Source organism: Ahaetulla prasina, chromosome 4 (assembly GCF_028640845.1).
Source record: "Ahaetulla prasina isolate Xishuangbanna chromosome 4, ASM2864084v1, whole genome shotgun sequence".
Taxonomy (NCBI): Eukaryota; Metazoa; Chordata; class Lepidosauria; order Squamata; family Colubridae; genus Ahaetulla; species Ahaetulla prasina.
Genome location: NC_080542.1, coordinates 43,520,463 through 43,540,840, shown reverse-complemented (window position 1 = coordinate 43,540,840; position 20,378 = coordinate 43,520,463). Strand labels below are relative to the sequence as shown.

At 37.7% G+C, this 20,378-nt stretch overlaps 1 protein-coding gene across 1 annotated transcript in view; it reads right to left on the bottom strand.

The window, feature by feature from the left end:
- Nucleotides 1-5,773: 5,773 nt before the first annotated feature.
- LOC131197417 (collagen alpha-1(XVIII) chain-like) overlaps nucleotides 5,774-20,378 on the bottom strand; it is a 102,279-nt gene continuing 87,674 nt past the window's right edge. The window contains exons 17-24 of the mRNA XM_058181455.1: nucleotides 15,630-15,657; nucleotides 14,691-14,746; nucleotides 13,715-13,849; nucleotides 13,311-13,373; nucleotides 11,054-11,119; nucleotides 10,138-10,332; nucleotides 7,862-7,983; nucleotides 5,774-7,160 (exon numbers count right to left, since the gene is read on the bottom strand). Of these exons, the coding sequence (XP_058037438.1) occupies nucleotides 6,956-7,160; nucleotides 7,862-7,983; nucleotides 10,138-10,332; nucleotides 11,054-11,119; nucleotides 13,311-13,373; nucleotides 13,715-13,849; nucleotides 14,691-14,746; nucleotides 15,630-15,657 (870 nt within the window). The 3' untranslated portion in view covers nucleotides 5,774-6,955. The remainder of the gene's footprint in view (nucleotides 7,161-7,861; nucleotides 7,984-10,137; nucleotides 10,333-11,053; nucleotides 11,120-13,310; nucleotides 13,374-13,714; nucleotides 13,850-14,690; nucleotides 14,747-15,629; nucleotides 15,658-20,378) is intronic.

Here is a 20,378-nt window from a genome sequence, read left to right as displayed (position 1 = left end):
TCGCGGTTCAAAAAACACGGTTCAACCCGCCAAAACTCATCTCACCAATCAACGAAGGAGGCCTGGAGGCCTGACCAATCCTTGCGGAGAGGAAGAGCGGAAAGGTGGGAGGAACGTTTACCCAGCCAATAGAGAGAATGCTAGAACATTCAAAAAACTCTAAAAAAGGAGTTTCTGTATAAGCGAAGCGCGCTTCTTCGGAGCGCTATGGGCTAATAGGAGCCTGGTACTGGAACAATGCCTAGAGTGCGACTTTGTTTGCAAATTAATCGCACTAGTTAATGCTTAAATATGTATTCTGTTGGCACAAGAAAAATACTTTTTCCCCTATACCCGAGGCAGCGATTAATCTATAATAAGCAATCTAGGAGTGTAAAGAGAAGATCGGTCTTAGAAAAAGGACCATAGCAACTATATTAACCAAATCGAAGAAAGAGCAGATTTAATTTTAAGGTTTTGCTATTTTCGGAGTGAGATCCTTTGGTTCGTTGCATCTGGTCTGTCCCACTTGCTGTCTTTTATATTTTATATTTTTGTGTTTTACTTTGTTGTGAACTGCAGTCATTGCGAGTTAGGTTGCATACAAGTTTAAATAAAAATGCTTATGGAAAAAGAAATTTGTTATGCCATCCTGATTGGAGCCCTTGGAGCAATGCCTAAAGGACTCCTTCAATATTTGAACATTTTGAATTTTTCGAACCTGAACACCTCAATTAAAAAAACACCTGCTAGAAACCTATATTTTTGACCTTACCTTAAGTCTTTGGTTAGGACATGAATTATTAGCCTGTCACCAGTCTTAGAATGTGGATTTAATTGTGGATTGATTGATTGATTAATTAATTGGTGCTTTTGAAGGGGGGAGGTGAATTTATTTTCCAAAGCACCAGAAGGCAAGCAAGAAACAATGGTTGGAAACTAATCTAGGAGAGAAGCAACCTGGAATTAAGAGAAACTTTCTAACAATAAGAACAGTTATTCAGTGGAACAGCTTGTCTTAAGAAATTGTAGGTGCTTCATCACTGGAGGTTTTAAGCAAAGGCTGGACAGCCACCTGTCTGAAATATCAATGACATATATTATAAATAGTAACTTAGTGAATGTTCGAAGTTACAATGCATCTCCTGGGGGCTATGTGCACACACTTGTGATTTACATTTTTTGTTGGAAATGTGTTTTACTTTCGATTTCTGGCAAAGCAACACCTGTTGTGGAATTTGCTTAACTATTGTGACATTCATTTGATGACTGCTGCAAAAATGTCAATCAGACTGGGAATGATCAGCAGAAAAAAGCGAAGGGGCCGCCCTAGTATCTGCTGGCTGGATACTATAAAGGATGACACTGGGATGACTATAACAGAATAACAGAGTTGGAAGGGACCAACTCTGGAAGGAACTGCCAGTTTAGGCAGGAAACAAATGGTTGTCTTCTTAAAACCTCCAATGTTGGAGCACCCACAATTTCTGGAGACAAATTATTCCACTGATTAATTGTTCTGTCAGGAAATTTCTCCTTAGTTCTAGGTTGGTTCTCTCCTTGATTAATTTCCATCCATTGCTTCTTGTCCTGTCTTCAGGTGATTTGGAAAATAGGTTGACCTCCTCTTCTTTATGGCAGCCCCTTGGAGATTACTGTATATATTGGAATATTTTATCACCCCTATTCATTCTGTTTGTTAAACTAAACATACCCTATTTCTGTAACCGTTCTCCAGTCCCCTAACCATCCTTGTTGCTCTTTTCTGCATTCTTTCTAGACTCTCAACATCTTTTTTTATATTGTGAGGACCAAAACTGGATTCAATATTCCAAGAGTGGTCTTATGAAGGCATTTTAAAGTGTATTAGCACTTCACCTGATCTTGATTCTATCCCTTTCTAGCCTGGTGCGTTAACTACTAGACCTAACTGGCTAATGTACCAAATTTCATAAGGCAGTTTTATGATTGTATGTCCAAAACAAGCTAAAAGTAGACAACACAACCTCCAAGACCACTCCCACAAACAGGGCAAGCCACTAGAATATAAATAGAGCAAACCCCAGCCCTCACTAGCATTGATGATGTTACCTAATTTTGGTAAGAAAACAAGCAAGCTCAGAGAGTACCAAGGATCACTCATTTCTACCCTGAGCTACAAATATTCTGTTTATCAATTCCATTTTTAGTTATGTCAGAAGGATAACTTTTATTGTACCAATCTGACCAACCCTCACCATAACGTTATTTGTTTACCAATAATCCTCAACTTATTGACTATTCAAAGTTAAAACAGACTTCCCCAAGGTTACTTATAACCAGGTTCCATAATTCCAGTGGGTCTTTCCATCTCATGACTGCATGTGAAGTATTTGACAACTGGCCTGCATTTATGGCCGTTTGCAGAGTACCTTAGTCACATGACCACATTTTATGGTGTTTTGACAAAAACTAGCATTTACTTCTGATTTTCAGCAAAAATGGCCCATAGCACACAATAGGCTTGTTTAATGACCACTGGAAAAAATATAGTAAAATTGGGTGGGTCCTGTGGGTGACCCAATTTACGACTGTCATGAGTTACATAATGGGTGGGCTCCATTAGAGCCATAAATTGAGGACTACCTGTATTTAATAATAAATATTTAGCATGAAAACTAACCTTTAAGCCCCCCACAAATCCTGATTAAATAATCAGTATGCAATCTGACTCCCCCATGATCCCAGGATACTGCAACCGTCACAAATACATGCCAGTTGCCAAGCATCTCAGTTTTGATCACATGACCATGGGGATGCTACAGGGCTCATAACCAGGGGTGGTATTCACTTACCTTCGCTACAGGTTCGCAAATGTGAGCACATGCGTGGGTACGTTCACTTTGCTCACAAAGTTCACTTTGCTGTACATGCACAGAAGGCTACATGGGCTTTCTGCACATGTACAGAGCATCAAAAATGTGGATAAAAGGGGGGTTTAGGAGGGAGGGGGAAAAATTTAATTGTTGTAAAACTTTTTCAATAAAAAAAAATGTGGATAAATGGAACATGATTACATACAAGTGGATGGGCGGAGCCACCTGCAGCCGCTGCTACTGGTTTGCCCGAACTGGATAGGACAGCTGAATACCACCCCTGGTTGTAACTGTGAAAAACAGTCATAAGTAACTTTTTTCAGTGCTATTGTAACTTCAAATGGTAACTAAACAAACTGTTATAAGTTGATGACTATCTATATTGGTCTTCAGCCAAAAGGCTTTCAGAATAACCATAGCAATACTTAATAACTGCTACAAAATAACTGATAATAATAGATCTCTGTTCACAAATTTAGATCTAAAAACACAAAATAAAAAATATAGCTTTTTTTAAAAAAAATACATAGTAAGAAATTGCATTATAATGGCAAGTAATTAGTATAGAAACACATCAAAACATGATTTAAATGAGCCATGGTGGCACAGTGGTTAGAGTGCAGTACTGCAAGCTACTTCTGCTGCCTGCCGGCTGCCTGCAATTTAGCGGTTCAAATCTCACCAGGCTCAAGGTTGACTCAGCCTTCCATCCTTCCAAGGTCAGTAAAATGTGGACCCAAATTGTTGGGGGCAATATGCTGACTCTAAACAGCTTAGAGACGGCTGTCAAGCACTATAAAGTGGTATATAAGTCTAATTGCTATTGCTATTGCCAAATTCTACTAAATAGGCACCTTTTTAAATAAAAAGATTGTTTTAAATCTTTTTTAAATTAAATCCTTTAATAAATCAAGAAAAATCTATAAACATAGTTTAAAGGCCTTTATTTTTGAGATCTGTAATTGATAGAGTCATAAGATATTAGGAAACTGAGAGCAGATTTAAAAGTCAAATAACAGCTATCAGTGTAAAAGGACATTAGACAAATGGGAATTTTAAAAAACAAAATGGATAATGTAGTTGCAATTTATTTGACAGAAATAACTGTGAAGCACATTAAGTAATATATAAATAACACTTTTCCTATATAATAGGAAGATTCAAAATTTATTTTGATTTTTTTTGCATAATGAGGCACATATGGTAAAATTTCTGGAAGCAAAAGTAGCACTTCCAGTAATGCTAAAAAAGACTTCAAGATTGTCTTGGGAGAAGAGGCTTCTAGATCTTCTCTACTATCTAGTAAACAATAATTTGAATCCAAAGCAATAATGTGGTTCTGACAAACAGTTATTGCAGTTTCAGGTAGCATTATTGTGAATCATAATTTGCATCTCTTGGATAATGCTATGATACTTAGGCCTGATACCACAGAGAGAAAATGGCTTAGACCAGAACATTTTGGTGATCTGCAGAAAAATTATTTGCATTTTTTTATGTTGCACTAAATCAGGGGTCCTCAAACTACAGCTCCTGGGACAGATATGTGCAATGAACATTTGTATTGCTGCACAGAGTCTCCTCCTTCGGGATCTTTTTGTGTGGGTTGGAGAGGGGCAGAAATTCCAACATGGGGTCTGTTTCAGTCTCCTGGTGTGGGGCTTTGAGTGAAGGCTGGAGAAAAGTGCTGGTGGTGGTGAAGAGCCGGAGGGCCTTGTTCCAGTGGGACTGCATCATGGCCTGGAACTGACTAACCATCTCAGCCTGCTGAGCCTCCAGGCGCTGGTATCTGGCCTTGCACTCTCGCAGGTCTTCCCTCTGCTTGGAAAGCCTATGCTCCTAGTCCTGAGTGAGGTGCTTCTGCTGAGCCTCTTTCTCGGCCAGATCCAATTTGACCTGAGCCAGCTGTTTTGCCAACTCTTTCTCATGGTGGCTGCTTAGCTCTAATAACTGCTTCCTGTTGGGGCTCTAAGGAGCCCGGGCGGGCAGGCGAGGAGTGGCTGGGAGGGGAAGGACGAGTAGAGGCTGGCGAGGCATTCTTCACCATAAGTGACATCAAGTTGGACATCGAGTTGGCCACACCCACCCAGCCAGTCATTAGGCAGATCATATTGGTGGTCCGTGGGACTTAAAATTATGAATTTAGTGGTCTCTGAGGTCCAAAAGGTTGGGGACCCCTGGTTTAGACTATGAAAATAAATACTGTATATCAATATGTACAGGTTTACCTATCCAGAATTTGGTGATTATAATGAAAGTAAGCTTGTTTGATGTGGTCACTTCAGGGGGTAATAAGTTTGGCAAAGGGTTCTTAAAACTTTGCTCTTCTTGCAAGTCCCTCTCCTCACCCCCATTTTTTTTGGTCATCCACTATGAGTCAATAACAAGTGGAAATCCTGAAAGTTTTTGTAAAGTGTAACATTTTCTTAGCAAGAATTCTTCTGCTTGCCTATTAAAATAATTTATTTAGGTATAAGGTAAAGTATGTTTTATCCTTCCAGGTGATGAGGGGGAGCATGGAAAATAGTAACAGTAACAAAGTTGGAAGGGACGACCTTGGAGGTCATCTAGTCCAGGGGTCTCCAACCTTGGCAACTTTAAGAATTGTGGACTTAGAATTCCTCAGCCAGAAAAGCTGAGTTGAAGTCCACAAGTCTTAAAGTTGCCAAGGTTGGAGACCCCTGATCTAGTCCAACCCCCGGCTTACACAGGAGACCTATACTAGGGATTCAAATCACCAAACTGTCAACCTTTCTGATTGACAAGCTCAGTGTCTTAGCCACTGAGCCACGATCCCATTAAATACTATACAGTTGCCTCAGACACAGAGTTTGGTGTGGAGCTGAAAGAACCTGGTCCCTGAATTTGAGACACTTTTACTTTTGCAACGAGGCTTCTTTGCCCAACTGAAAATATAAATCACCAAGTAATATGTGCAAAGCAAAAATTTATTAAGAAGAGTCAAATCTATTAATACAGTACAGAAACAAACGATATATATATTTAGTATATATCAGAATATCAGAAAGCAAAAAAAATATTGGTTACATGTGAACAATAGAAAACATTGATTCTAGATAACTTTCCACAAGTGGCAAAGTTATTGTTTCCATTACCTTTTTCCCAGCTTGGTGTGTATCTTTCCTAAAACTTTCATGTGTATTCAGGGACTTTCAGAATATGTTTCTAATGTGTAGTTGCTGAAAAAGTAAGTTCTCACACATACCAAACAAATGGCCTTGATTCAGAAGAGAAGTTAAAAAAGGCTGCCATGTCAAAAGTGCTAATAACACCTTTCAATGTTAATAGTGAATCTAAAATTTGAGGCAATAATATCATGGGCACCACTTTTGCATGACATTAATGTATGTTTTTGGGATCTACATATAAGAGTAGCTCCAACTTTACTGTTAGAAACTAAATAATACTCTGAGGAGATGATCACAAAACCTCTTTCTTTGGCTCTTTTCCAGATATGTTGATTTGACCAAGAATATTTTAGGTTGGTGTTGCTCAACCTCAGCAACCTTAAGATATGTAGATTTTCATGTCCCAAATTCCATAGCCAGAATGCTAATTGGGGAATTCTGGGAATTGGAATCCGTTAAAATTGATGAGGTTGAGAAACACAGTTTGCATGCTATGTTTTTGGGGAAGTGAATAATTAGAATATTTAGAAGTGAATATTTAGACTATTTATCTCATTAGTTTTTGAAGTAACAGCTCCATGATATTAAAGAGTGTAGATGGGTAGTAACTTGCAGACCTCTCTTTGTCAGATATCACAGAATTCCCTTTTCAGGAATTTTATAGAAATAAAGGCACTTAAGATTCCCTAAATAGGAGTGTGACTGATGAATACCATATTTTGACCAAGAAATATATGTGAATGTAGTATTTTAAAATGGTCTCTATCTATACCCTGAGACCAAAAGGGAAGAAGTTCTGGCAGCTTGCAGTAAGATAATGAGTGGCCTTGGTTCTTTGCACACTTCATTTCCCAACATGTGCTTTGCATCCTAATACCTTAATGCATGGGCCTCTTTCATTCAAGCTGTTCCAACCAGGATGGTAACTAAGGCCTTCTTTTGTTCCCTACCAGACTAAATAATGTGTTCCTTCTAGGTGCTACCAAAAGAATTTTCCACACACAAAACTATCAGGCGATCTGAGCATCTCCAGCTGGTCTCCAGGAGGAATATGTCCTTAAGCGGCATAGAGGCCTGTCCTCCGAAATATTTGGATGCTTTTCTCCAGTTTTCACAGTCTCGAAGTTTGGCGTGGTTTATCTGAACCACCAAGCCATGCCAGACAGCTTTGTTGATCCTGAAAATTCAAACAGCAGGAATTGAACAAAAAAGAAAAGAAAAGATGAAGTCAGTGGTTCACAATGCTTGAGCAGACAAGCGTCTTGTGGAGAGAAAGCCTAGGCGTGCAAATAATTTCTGCTCTCCTTGCCTGTATGCTCAGAAATATGTCTCAATAATCTTCTTCCATGTGACTGAAGGAATTAAATGGTGCCCATACTGCCAAACCTATGTGGACTTCATAATTTCCTTCAGAGTTCGGTACAGGCCATGTTGTTATTTTACAACACTCCTAAAGAGGTTAGCGTTACTCCCCAGTGTATAGAAGATAATAGAAATGGAAGATGACCTTGAGAGATAGCTATTTGTCAAGTTAAAGAGAATAGCAATGGAAAAGCATCCCTTGCCTGAGAAAAGCATTTATTTTTCTTAACCATATTCTTGTGTCCCACCCCCCACCCCCGCAGAAATATAACATACACTTAGTTTCTTTTGCAGCTTGTCAGATATTTCTCTAGTACTGCTTTTTCTACTTTGTATTGGGGACTTGCTAATTGAAGTACACACTCCTTAAAGCTGCTGGGGTTCAGAAACACTGCCCTAAGCATTTTTTTCCCTTCTTGCTCTTCACTTCAGAAAAAATGAATTCTTTTCTTAAAACCCTGTTTTAATTTTCAAAAATTATTTATCATACGGATGCTCTATCTACATTTTACTCACCATGTAGGGTCGGTCATGACATTCAGCCCATTGAATGCATAGATGGGGTACTCCTTGACATTGAAATGAGAAGTTCCATGCCTAGTGAAGAGGGAATTCCAGCTCTTTGCCAATAGCTGACCCTGTAGCAAAAATGAGATTTAGAACTTTTTTATACTTGCACCTATGGCAGAAACATGGTGCAGCAAAGTCTTTTTTCCTGCCATTTTTGATGATGTGACTTTCATTTGATGACTGAAACATCATTAAATTTTCCTGAATTGTTTCTGTATTATAGGAGTATTTTCTAATTCTAACCCAAGTCTTCTATTTTTGTTGTGTTCCAATTAGTAGAAGTTTAAGCAAAACTTCTGTTGGGGGCATGGCCAGTTGATCATTAATGAAGGGAGTTGTCCCACTTTTACTGGCTAATTTAGACAAGTGGGCATGCCTTCTACATCTCTGAACATTCCCCTCTGGGAGCATCCTGGTCTGGTTAAGAAAGGCAACATTTTAAAAACCAGTTTCTCTCTCAGTATTTTCCAATTCTCTAAAGTTGGGGTTTGGCTTCTCACATGGTTCTGAAGGAGGGAACGTCTTAGGTAATAAGGGGCAGGCTCTGTGACATGAGACCGCACAACGCAGCAAGACAACTCCTTCCTGCTTCACACGCAAATCCTCCCCATCAGCTGCTAGGCAGCTACTTTCAAGTATGAATTTATTGCTTTTTGAAAGAGTGGAAATCTTATTTAAAAATGAACCTATCTAGCAGGCAGTGGGATGGGGAGGTATTGAATCATGAAGCAGGAGAGAAGCTAAGAAAAAATCTTCTCTGCAGCACACAGAAAACAATACTGCTGTTTTGAAAACAGCAAAAACAGCTGATAGGTACTTTACTCCTCTTTTCTCAATCCTGTACATGTCTTGCTACTGAAATGCTAGGTGACACCTTGCCAATGATAGAGCAGCATAGGTACACCTCTGACAGGTGTATCAAAGATGACACTCTGCAAAGTTTTGGGTGACATGCCAATATTCATCAATACCTGACATTAATTATTTTTGAAAGCCTGCCCTATTCTCATGTGATTTTGGGGGGCTGTGCTCTTGTGCCAACTCTGAAAATCTGGCAAGAATAGGAAGTGATTTTGCACAGTTTGCAGAGGCTGCAGAAGTCTGGAAGAGCGTTTTCTGGAGCCACTTCAAGAAAAAAGACCTTGTGTGACCCAGAGCAGCTGCAGATAGCGGCCTATCAAGAGAAAGATAATAGCACCTGAAGTGGCACACAGCAGATCATGGGGATCATCACTCACAATTGGATTGAAATTTTTAAAAAGAAATGAATATGTAAAGAATTGCTTTTCTTTCCCCCCCCCTCTCTCTCTGTGTGTGTGTGTGTGTGTGTGTGAGAGAGAGAGAGAGAGAGAGAAAGAAACATGGCAACAGAGTCAAGTTTAGAATTTTCCGAATTTTTGATAATGCTGAACCCAAAAGCCCAACATCAACACCATAATGGAATCAGGAACTGGGATCTGCCTTGCTTTTATTGGCTCTTTTGGATACTTTAACCATAGCCATTCCACTTTGATTGTGGAGGGCATTACTCTGCCCAGCCATCTGTCTGGGTCAGTTGAGAGGGTGGATATCTACCATGTACCAGAAGCCTATGAGTTCTGCCATGCCTTAGGCATGAAAGTTAGCAGGGTGAGTTTAGACTAGTTAATATCTTTCAGCTTAACCCATCTGACAAGGTTGTTATAGAGAAAAAGGAGACAAGAGTATTAAGGATATGTTAAGTATGTTTAATTGGAGCATAGTGTTTTGGATTTTGTATTTATTTATGTTTTAAATTTATATAGTTTTATTACTTATAAGCAGCACAGAGTTACTTTGAGATAAGTTGGATGCTCTATAAAAATTTTATAAACAAAGAAATAAAGAAATAAATATGTTCACTGTCTTGATTTTACTAAATACATTAAAAATGTCTACTACTAAGAATAATAATACTTTTCTGCCAATTCAGGGATTAGAGGAATACATATTAATATGGCCATGAGAAAGATACTTTATTTCAAAGATTAGATTACATTAAATAAAACTTTATTTCAAAGTTTTGTTTAGATAGTTAAGGAACTTTAACAACAGCTATTTTTGGCATTTCCTGTACAAACAGAATTAAAATCTCAGCAGCTTTCATTTGGAAACCAGGCATTGGACTTGGTTGGGCAACAAAAACCAATCTTGATCTGCCATAGTCCTATCCAAGAAGGAGCCAATAAGAATCTGTTACTAACCTTAAGGTTAACAAGTGGCAAATTCCTGTCTGTTCTCTTCACAACTGAGATAAGGCTTTGGGTATCTGCAGACAGGAAGGCTCGGAAAGTTCCTTGCAGATTTGCCTCTTGGGCCTGATGATGGCATTGTAGGTCCACTCCACTAATCCCTCTCATGTTACCAGTCAAAGGGAAATTTAGTGCTATTAGGCGGAGCTGGAAAGTGAAAGAAATCCAGATAAATATCACACATGTCACTGAAGTAGAATCTAATTCAACAGAATGGATTAGCTGATGCCCCTCAGGTTTTATTCCTTATCTCAAAAGACTTGTTTGCATTTTAGCATTGAAGCCAAGTTCAATCATATAACCAAACATGTACCCAGGGTGATGATAATTAAACATTCACAAATTATCCCACACATCAAATCTCTTATTCTTAAGTATTCTTGAAATGAAATGCATATATGGTAGGTTTATATTTTCTGTGCTGTTACATGACTCGCTTTTTTAAAAACAACAATAACCCAACACTATAACTCTAAAGATAAATATGAAGGGTATGCAAATATATTTATTTACCCATTATTCATTTAGATAATTTCATGAACTGTCAATCAGATATTGCAATAAACATTTAACTCCCTTGACTTTATTGATCCCAGTCTCATAGGAAGAGCAACAAAGGCAACTGGGCTACATAAACTTTATCCAAAACGAAAGCCCCCAAATATATACTGCAATTTCTAAAATTTTGTAGTTAACCTGCTAACTAGAAATGTGGGGGTGGGAGGTGTATTCTTAATACTTCTAAAGGGCACAGAGTTGAGGAAAACATTTTAAAGCAGTTTCTGCTTTTCTGAATGGGCTGTGATTGCTTGTTTTTGGAAGTTGTTGGTTGTCTATAATAAAAACCAATTAGATTGTTTGAACTTACTGAAGGAATCCTCTTGGAGATGCTTGTTGGTGCAATTGTCGGAATTGTTATGTTTCTTTCACCAAACTGGAACCAGAGAGAAGGATTACTATATTATTCTGTATATGGAAGATTTATAGACCTTTTGATCAATTCTTCATAATAAGATGCGAACCCACCCAATCAAGCAGCCCTTAATTCTTTCACTGTTCACTGCAGTTTTCAGAAAAAGCAGTGGCAAGAAGGAGCAGAAGCTAAAAGATCATTTTGCTTAGTGTGCCTCACTTTAATATCACTGCCATGGATAATCACTATCACATTGGATGACAATCAAAATGAATCAGAATAAGTGATTTATTTTCTGTTTGGGAAAGAAAATGCTGGGGAAGCAAGAATAATGATCCCAGCACCCAATGAGATTGATAGTAGAAAGTCCTTTTGTCACTGGATCATTCATTCTCCTTTAATTTATACCTGCTCACTTTAAATAGAAAATCAGACTAATTTTAACAGCACACATGCTTTTAATGGCCGTCTGTTATTGGCAGTATTTCTTTGGCATGCCATTTAATATCCTACATATGAAAACAAATTGAATGAAATTTGTTCATTTAAAAAAATGAAAACAAATACTGGGAAACCTTACTGAGCCTTTATATTAAAAAGGCTACTGCAGGAATTGGTATTAGAAATTGGTCACAATTTTGGTCAGATTTACTGTATTATATATAGGAAACAAAATTATCGCAGGAAAATAAAATACAGTTTGTAGATACCTGTGCGACTATCAAGCAAGGAAACAAAAGAATGCTCACTGATTTTTTTTTTTTTGTTCCTCAATTTTTCAGTCCAAGGAATTAGAATATTCAGTATTTTTTCATCAAATGTTACTATCACAAATTAATTATGCAAATATGATACGTATAATATATTTTGAAAACATATTTCTTAGCTTTTGGTTTTGTCAGTGTCGGGCCTCTGTGGCTCAGACTGGTAAGACAGTCTGTTATTAACAGCAGCTGCTTGCAATTACTGCAGGTTCAAGCCCCACCAGGCCCAAGGTTGACTCAGCCTTCCATCCTTTATAAGCTAGGTAAAATGAGGACCCAGATTGTTGGGGGCAATAAGTTGACTTTGTATATAATATACAAATGGATGAAGACTATTGCTTGACATAGTGTAAGCCGCCCTGAGTCTTCGGAGAAGGGCGGGATATAAATGCAAATAAAAAAAAAAGTGTACCTAGGAACCTCATTCAGAGCCAATAAAGTGGCTTATTTGATCCTAGATGAGGGCTGGGTTGTGTGGATTTTCAAATCCACAATTCAAAATTGTGATTTTTCCCCCTCATGTTTAGTGTTGTATGCTGCATGGAGTCATTGTGTATGAGCTGGGTAGTTAAATAAGTATGTTTAATTTTGTGTGTGTGTGTGTGTGTGTGTGTGTGTGTGTGTGTGTGTGTGTATGTATATGTATATCAGTGGTGGGTTTCAAAATTTTTTACTACCAGTTCTGTGGGTGTGGCTTCATGGGCATGGCATGGCTTGGTGGGCATGGCAGGGGAAGGTTACTGCAAAATCCCCATTTCCTGCTGATCAGCTGGGACTTGGGAGGCAGAGAATAGATGGGGGTGGGGCCAGTCCGAATTTTTACTACCAATTCTCCAAATTATTCCAAATTTCTAATACTGGTTCTCCAGAACGGGTCAGAACCTGCTGAAACCCACCTCTGATGTATAGGTATCGGTATAGGTATAGGTATACCCTTACCTGCCATTTAATTCTTTTCTCAGTACTCAGCTCTGAGAATAAGAGTATCTAGAGGATAATATGGAGGTAATGGCAGCTCAGTCATTATTGGATCTTAAGGAGAGCTGAATAGCTATCCCAAAGGATTTTATTAAATGGATGTGATCCTTCAATAAATCAGAAGACATGCCGCAACTTACAGAGTTGTATCACATAATCTTATGATTTATTATTATTTTTACCAAAAATATTGTATAATATTGCCCAAGGCAAAGTTTCCTCAAAACAACTTGCAAAGTCATGTTTTAAGATAAACTAACTACAAAATTCACACAGTAAATATTTGCATACATCCCTTTACCATTATCAAATTTTCTTCTCAAAGATGTCATCTAAATGGCCCTGTGCAAAAATTGGAAGCCATTTTTTGCCATCCTTGTACCAAAGCAAACTCCTTAAATATAGTACTGATTTAACAACACTATTGTGCAAGCACTGATATGGCATAAAATGCTGGAAAAAATTCTCACCTGGTTATTTTCCATAGGCCCCAAAGGGTTATCAGCTGCAAATAGAAGTGTGGAATCCTCCATCTAGTCAAGGAAACACATACAGTACAAGAAAAGAAGTATAAAAGTATAAAAAAAGAAGTTGCCACACAGTGCAAGCCAAGACCCATCGTGAAAATCCAATGCCTGATAAATTCAGTAGTTAATCTGCCTTGAAAAAAAATTAAAACAGTGCTTTCCAATTTATATTATGGAACATAAGAAGTCAGCTATATTAGTCTATCTAGTCCAGCTTTCTGTAATCCACATTTCTAACCAGATATCTGAATAGGAAAGAAAGCAAATCCAATAATGTAATTCCATAATCTTTTAAAACCGGTACCAAATTCTACCCTAATTAAAGGGATTATTACAATGGCTCCTACCACAATTTTTTTCCATCCTTTGGGGGTCTTGAAGAAAGCTTCACCCTCTTTAATGATGAAGACCAGACTGCCTTCAGGAATGGAGGAAGCAGATTTCAACATGAGCTCTTTTGAACTGAAGGCCCAAGTGGAGTGCTGAAAGGAAAGCAGAAAATACCATATACTGTATCACATCTCTTTTAATAAAAAAAAAATCACTGGATCATATCTAGCCTGTAGTCGGAAAGATTTGTAAACATTTTTGGATTAGCAGGTCACTTTTGATGCTTGGTAATTCCTAAAATTTACAACAGCTCTCTGATTTGCAAACGTTACAGCCACCATCTTGGACAGCTATAGATTTCTTGTATAGAAAATCATTATTTAGTAATGAAAACAATATAAGCACCCCTAACAAAACATAGTACACATATATGTAGTTAACACCATCTTTTAAAAGAACAGACTGAAAAAATTATATGGCACGATCCATTAGCCCTGATGGGTCTATGCCAGTTCAGAAACTGTTGCTGAATCTCTTTGTCTTAAATGCATAATACAAAGACTATTTGAAAAGTACTAATTTACTTTTACAATTAAAAAAAGCAAAATATGTACCTTAAACCAGGGGTCTCCAACCTTGATCCCTTTAAGACTTGTGGACTTCAAATCCCAGAGTTCCTCAGCCAGCTTTGCTGGCTGAGGACTCTGGGAGTTGAAGTTCACAAATCTTAACGGGACCAAGGTTGGAGACCCCTGCCTTAAACCACCTATTTTCTGTAGCCTTCTTCCAGCATCTTGTTAAAAAACAACAAGAAGAGAAAATAAATTAATAATAAATACTTGTGACTGCTTCCCCCATGACATAGCCAGACTTCAATATAGCTTCCAGGAGCCAGATTTAAAAATAAATACATCTGTAATCTGTAAATATTTGCCCATCTATGCCTACTTTGGGAGAGAAATCAAAATGGAGAAACTTGTACTAATAACACACCTTAGAGTATCCATTCTGGCTTTTGTCAGGAGAATCCTTCAGAGGTGTTTCTAGATCTGTACAAGAAAAGCAGGTTTGAATGAATATGCCCTCCCTTCCCAGAATATAAATATTTTCCTCTATACGAAGTAGGAATTTGCTTCTTTCCTATCCTGCCAAGATAGAACAGAAGAGGATTCTGCAGGGGCAGGAAGTACCTCAGGTTTTCCCACAAATTGAAGGATAACAACATTTCCCTTTAATATCCTGCCTTTAATATCCTGCCAAAGCCATATCAGCCCTGCTTTGCACTTACGTTCTTCTATTTTTCTGTGGTACAGGTAGTCCTCAACTTGTGACCTCAGTAGGGACTGGAGTAACTATCACTAAGCAGTGCAGTTGTTAAGTGAAGCATCGCTTGACTGCACCTGATTTCATGGCCTATTTGCTATTGTGATTAAGGAAATTACTACAGTCTGTAAATGAGACATCACATGATTGCGACTTGTGACCTTCTGGCTTCCCCATTGACTTTGCTTGTCCGAAGCCAATTGGGAAGATTGTAGATGGTGATCGAGTGACTACAGGATACTGTGAACATTGCAAGTGTGTAACAATTGACAAACACCTGAATTACAATCAAATGGCTGAGGGGGATACTGAGATGTTCATAAATGTGAGGACTGTTCGTAAGTCACTTTTTTCAATGCCATAATAATAAATTAAATGGTTGCCAAATAAATAAGTCAAAGACTACTTATAAACTTGACAATTCAGCTAGGAACCATAGCTATGGTAAGCTGCAATCTTTAGGACTGATCAAATTGATCAGTCCTAAAGATTGCAGGATTGATAGGTTGCCCACAGTTTAGGAAAAACATAGGAATTCATGCAAGGGGTTTGCACAATAAAAATATGCATATATTTTTGTTTCAACTACAAAGAGGAATAAGATAATACCTGAATTAAAATATGGATCCTGGTTCATCTGAAACGAATAAGAACAAAGACACATGCTATAGGGAAATGCTCCTAATTTTGAAAGATTATAAATACATCTTTTTCTTTCACCAAACTTTTAATAGTTAATTATTATACTGATTTTATAGGTTAATTTTAATATATTAATTTGTTGGTATTTTTATCATAAGTTGCCTAGACTACTATAATAATCAGAAAGGTGAGATATACTTTCAGTAATGAAAAATTGAGGATATTAGACAAGATGCACACACAGACATATGCGCATACACACATTCACACAGATGCACACACAGACACGTTTGTAACAATATTTTTTCAGTTTTTGTCAACCTCATTTTGTCCCTTGTATGCAGGTAGGAATTCTTGGAATTTAGGATCAGCAGCAACGGTTGTAATTTTGTTTCACTTGCAAAACAGAGTTTAAAGATATCTTTTCAATAAATGCCTTTTCTACCGCAAAGGAATCCTGGGATAGCAAGAAAAAACCCATGCCTTACCATGCCAATCATAATTCCAGGTACTGCAAGTATTGTAAAAAAATCAACTGAGAAATGGTATGAGAGTTCTGACAGCAGGATTGTTGGGCAGCCAACTAGTTTGGCACACCAATAGGAAAGCCTAATTTTTCTTGCTGTATTTTGTTTTATGCTAAACTTTTCTCTATCCTCCCAAGTAGCTCCTTGCTCAAATTGGTGAAACATAGACTTGGCAGAAGAGAATTGTCAGCTGATATGACTTTAGGATAACTTCAAATTAAGATTTTTATTATGCATAGAATTATCCAAGGGATTGGAATGGGAGTACTACAGTATCACTTTGTAGCTGCAGAAAACCCTTTAAGGAGAGGTACATGGAAGAACTGCTCACTATCTTTGGATAGGTAGGACTTGTTATCCATCTAGAAGCATCTCAATGCCCTGTCAAAGCTGTCACCTCCAGATCAACTGCTTTTGCTTGAGAGTTCTGTGCAGAGCACCTTATTGGTTTGCCTCTCAAATAGCATAGGGCTTCTTTAATAAACAATGTAATGGGGAACTACTGAGTACCTATCTTTGCATGATGTGACTATAAAGAGGCAATCTTAGGACTTAGTCAACTCACCAGTTGCTTGCAATGTGGCCTGGGTCGGACTGGGTACACTCTCTGGAAGGATATTATAAAGCATATAGATATAGAGGAAGCTGTTTTTGCCCTCCCCTCCACTCCCCCCCAATTTCCTTCTCTGAACAAATGCAAATTGATAAATGCAAGAAGCATAGTCAACAAATTACCTGAATTTATCCTCTTATTAAACAGTGGCACATTTGATATCATTTTTGTTTGCGAAACATGGCTGAATTCATCCCTTCCTGACTCCATTATCTCAAACAAAGAATATCAAGTCTATCGATCAGATCGGGAAAACCGAAGAGGTGGTGGAGTGGCTATCTTTTACAAAAAGACACTGTGTCTAAAAAATATCCAAGTAGCACATAAACTCTCTCTTCCTGAAACCATAGTATGCGACCTATCCCTTGACACTACTCTTCGATTCTTACTATGCTACAGAGCCCCCGACTATGACATTACCCACGCAAATATGCTAACCTCAATGCTAACATGGACTACCTCTTGCCCATACCCTCTTATCTTCCTTGGTGACTTAAATCTACCTCTCATTAACTGGACAACCAATGAATGTTCAACTGACCCAATCCATACTACACTATACAACGCTGTTACAAACCTAGGTCTTGAACAACTTGTAACTAACAATACAAGACTCAACAACTGCCTTGACCTCATCTTCTGCAACAATCCAAACTCAATTTACGGTATACAAATTAAAGAACCTTTTTCAAACAGTGACCACTGCATGATTGATTTTCGTCTCAATATACGTCCATACTTAATTCGTCATAACACCAGAACTCCCAACTACAACTTCAAGAAAGCCAATTACGACCTTATAAACAACGATCTTTCACTTCTGAACTGGCAAAATCTGTTTGCAACCTGCATAACCGCTGATGACCTCTATAGAATCTTCCTACTTGAAATCAATAGAGTCATTAAATTATATGTACCACGAATGACTACCATGTCCAAGAAAAACAAACTACCCATATCAATAAAAAAGCTTCAATCAAAAAAAAAAACCCTCTGGAAAAGAAACAAAAAGGCTATGTTACAAAATTCCGAAACCGTTACAGAAACATATGCAACCAAATAAAACTGAATGCACAAATTACCACACCAAGCAAGAAGAAAACCTTCTACGCACAAATTCCAATCGTGCCTTTTATAATTTTGTCAACAGTAAACTTAAAGATTCAAGATCCATCCCACCACTAAAAGATTCTAACAACAAAGAATGCAATGACGAAACAGTCAAAGCAAACCTCTTCAACATTTTCTTTGGCTCAGTTTTTGTTAACTCCGATAACACATATCCAACATTCCACAAACGAACCAGCAATGACTATGATGATTTAACTCATATAGATTTCACAGAAGACAACGTTGGTAAAGCTCTTCACAACTTAAAACCATCGCTTTCTATTGGACCTGATGGTCTATGTGCATATTTCTTAAAAAAACTTTCCATTAATATAGCTGAACCCCTAAGTATTATCTTTGATAAAGCTTTCACTACCAGTTCTCTTCCCAAACTTTGGTCACTAGCCACAGTCATCCCCATCTTCAAAAAAGGAGACCCCAGCTTAGTCGAAAACTACAGACCGATCTCCCTTTGCTGCGTCACCTGCAAAGTCATGGAATCTATCATCAATCAATCCATTACCTCACACTTAGAAACTAACAACCTACTCTCCAACAAACAATTTGGTTTCAGGAAAAGTTATCATGTAACTTAAAACTTCTCCACTGCAAAAACATATGGACTTCAAATCTAGATCAAGGCAAATCAATAGATGCAATCTACATAGACTTCTGCAAAGCTTTTGACTCAGTAGTACACGATAAACTTCTCCTTAAACGAACATCCTATGGCATCTCAGGACCCTCCACAAATGGATATCTGCTTTTCTGTCTAACAGACAACAAGTGGTCAAAATTGGCAATGCTTTATCAAATCCTGTTCCTGTCAAGAGTGGAGTTCCTCAAGGCAGCGCCCTTGGACCAACACTCTTTATTCTATACATTAATGATCTTTGTGACCATATCTCAAGTAATTGTGTTCTCTTTGCTGACGATGTCAAACTATTTAACACCACAGACAACACTTCTATCATTCAAAACGACCTTGACCATCTAACCGCTTGGTCTAAAATTGGCAGCTCCAAATTTCAACCAGCAAATGCTCAGTCTTACATATAGGAAAAAGAACCCAAAAACTAAGTACATACTAGATGGACATTACCTTACAGACGACCCCCATCCCGTTAAAGACCTTGGAGTTTTCATGTCAAATGATCTAAGTGCCAAAGCCCACTGCAAATACATAGCAAAAAAGGCTCTAAGAATTGTAAACCTAATCTTGCGTAGCTTCTTTTCCAAAAACACCACACTACTAACCAGAGCATATAAAACATTTGCTAGACCAATTCTAGAATACAGCTCACCTGTTTGGAACCCTCACCATATCTCTGACATCAATACAATTGAATGTGTCCAGAAATATTTTACAAGAAGAGTTCTCCATTCCTCTGAAAACAATAAAATACCTTATCCCACCAGACTTGAAATCCTATGCTTAGAAAACGTGGAACTCCGTCGCCTTCGACAAGACCTAAGTTTAACTCACAGAATCATCTATTGTAATGTCCTTCCTGTCAAAGACTACTTCAGCTTTAATTGCAATAATACAAGGGCAACCAATAGATTTAAACTTAATGTAAACCGCTTTAATCTAGATTGCAGAAAATATGACTTCTGCAACAGAATCATCAGTGCTTGGAATACTTTACCTGACTCTGTGGTCTCTTCCCATAATCCTAACAGCTTTAACCAAAAACTTTCTACTATTGACCTCACCCCATTCCTAAGAGGACCATAAGGGGCGTGCATAAGCGCACAAACGTGCCTACCGTTCCTGTCCTATTGTTTTTCTTTTCTTCTTCCTATATATGTTTATATGTGTATATACTATATAATCTTTTTGTATGATGTTGTGACAAAATAAATAAATAAATAAATAAATAAATAAACAAGAAAGACATTTCCATTTCCTGAAGTATTAATTAACTTCCTACTTCATTTCAATTTTGGCTTTGGGCTGATATGAGTTTAGTCATTCTGATATGATCTGACCAATGAATTTCTTTTGCCTTTTAAATATTATCTATCACTTAAGGGGAATGATAATTTATTCTTTTGTTCTACTCATAAAGATCAATGCTATCAGATGGGGGTTCAATTCCTCAAAGGCAAAAAAGCTTTTGGCTACTCCTATTATTCATCTATCGTGGGGTAAGTCTCCTCCTATGAATGGTACCACTTAATCCCTAAACTGGATAATAAATATGGATTCCATTGCGAACAAAAACAGAATAAATGAGCTAAAAGCAGTCAAGGAAGGGATATTTCTTCCTTATTCACTGCTTATGTGCCATAATTATCTCCAGTTTCAAAAAAGGCTAGTGTTCCTTAACAGCAACCAATAGTAAGAATTATGCACAACATTTATGCAAAAAAATCTAAAAAACTGGATTTCTAATTTTCAAAATAATAGAGTTGGAAGGGACTTTGGAGGTCTTTTAGCCCAACCTTCTGCTCAAGCAGGAA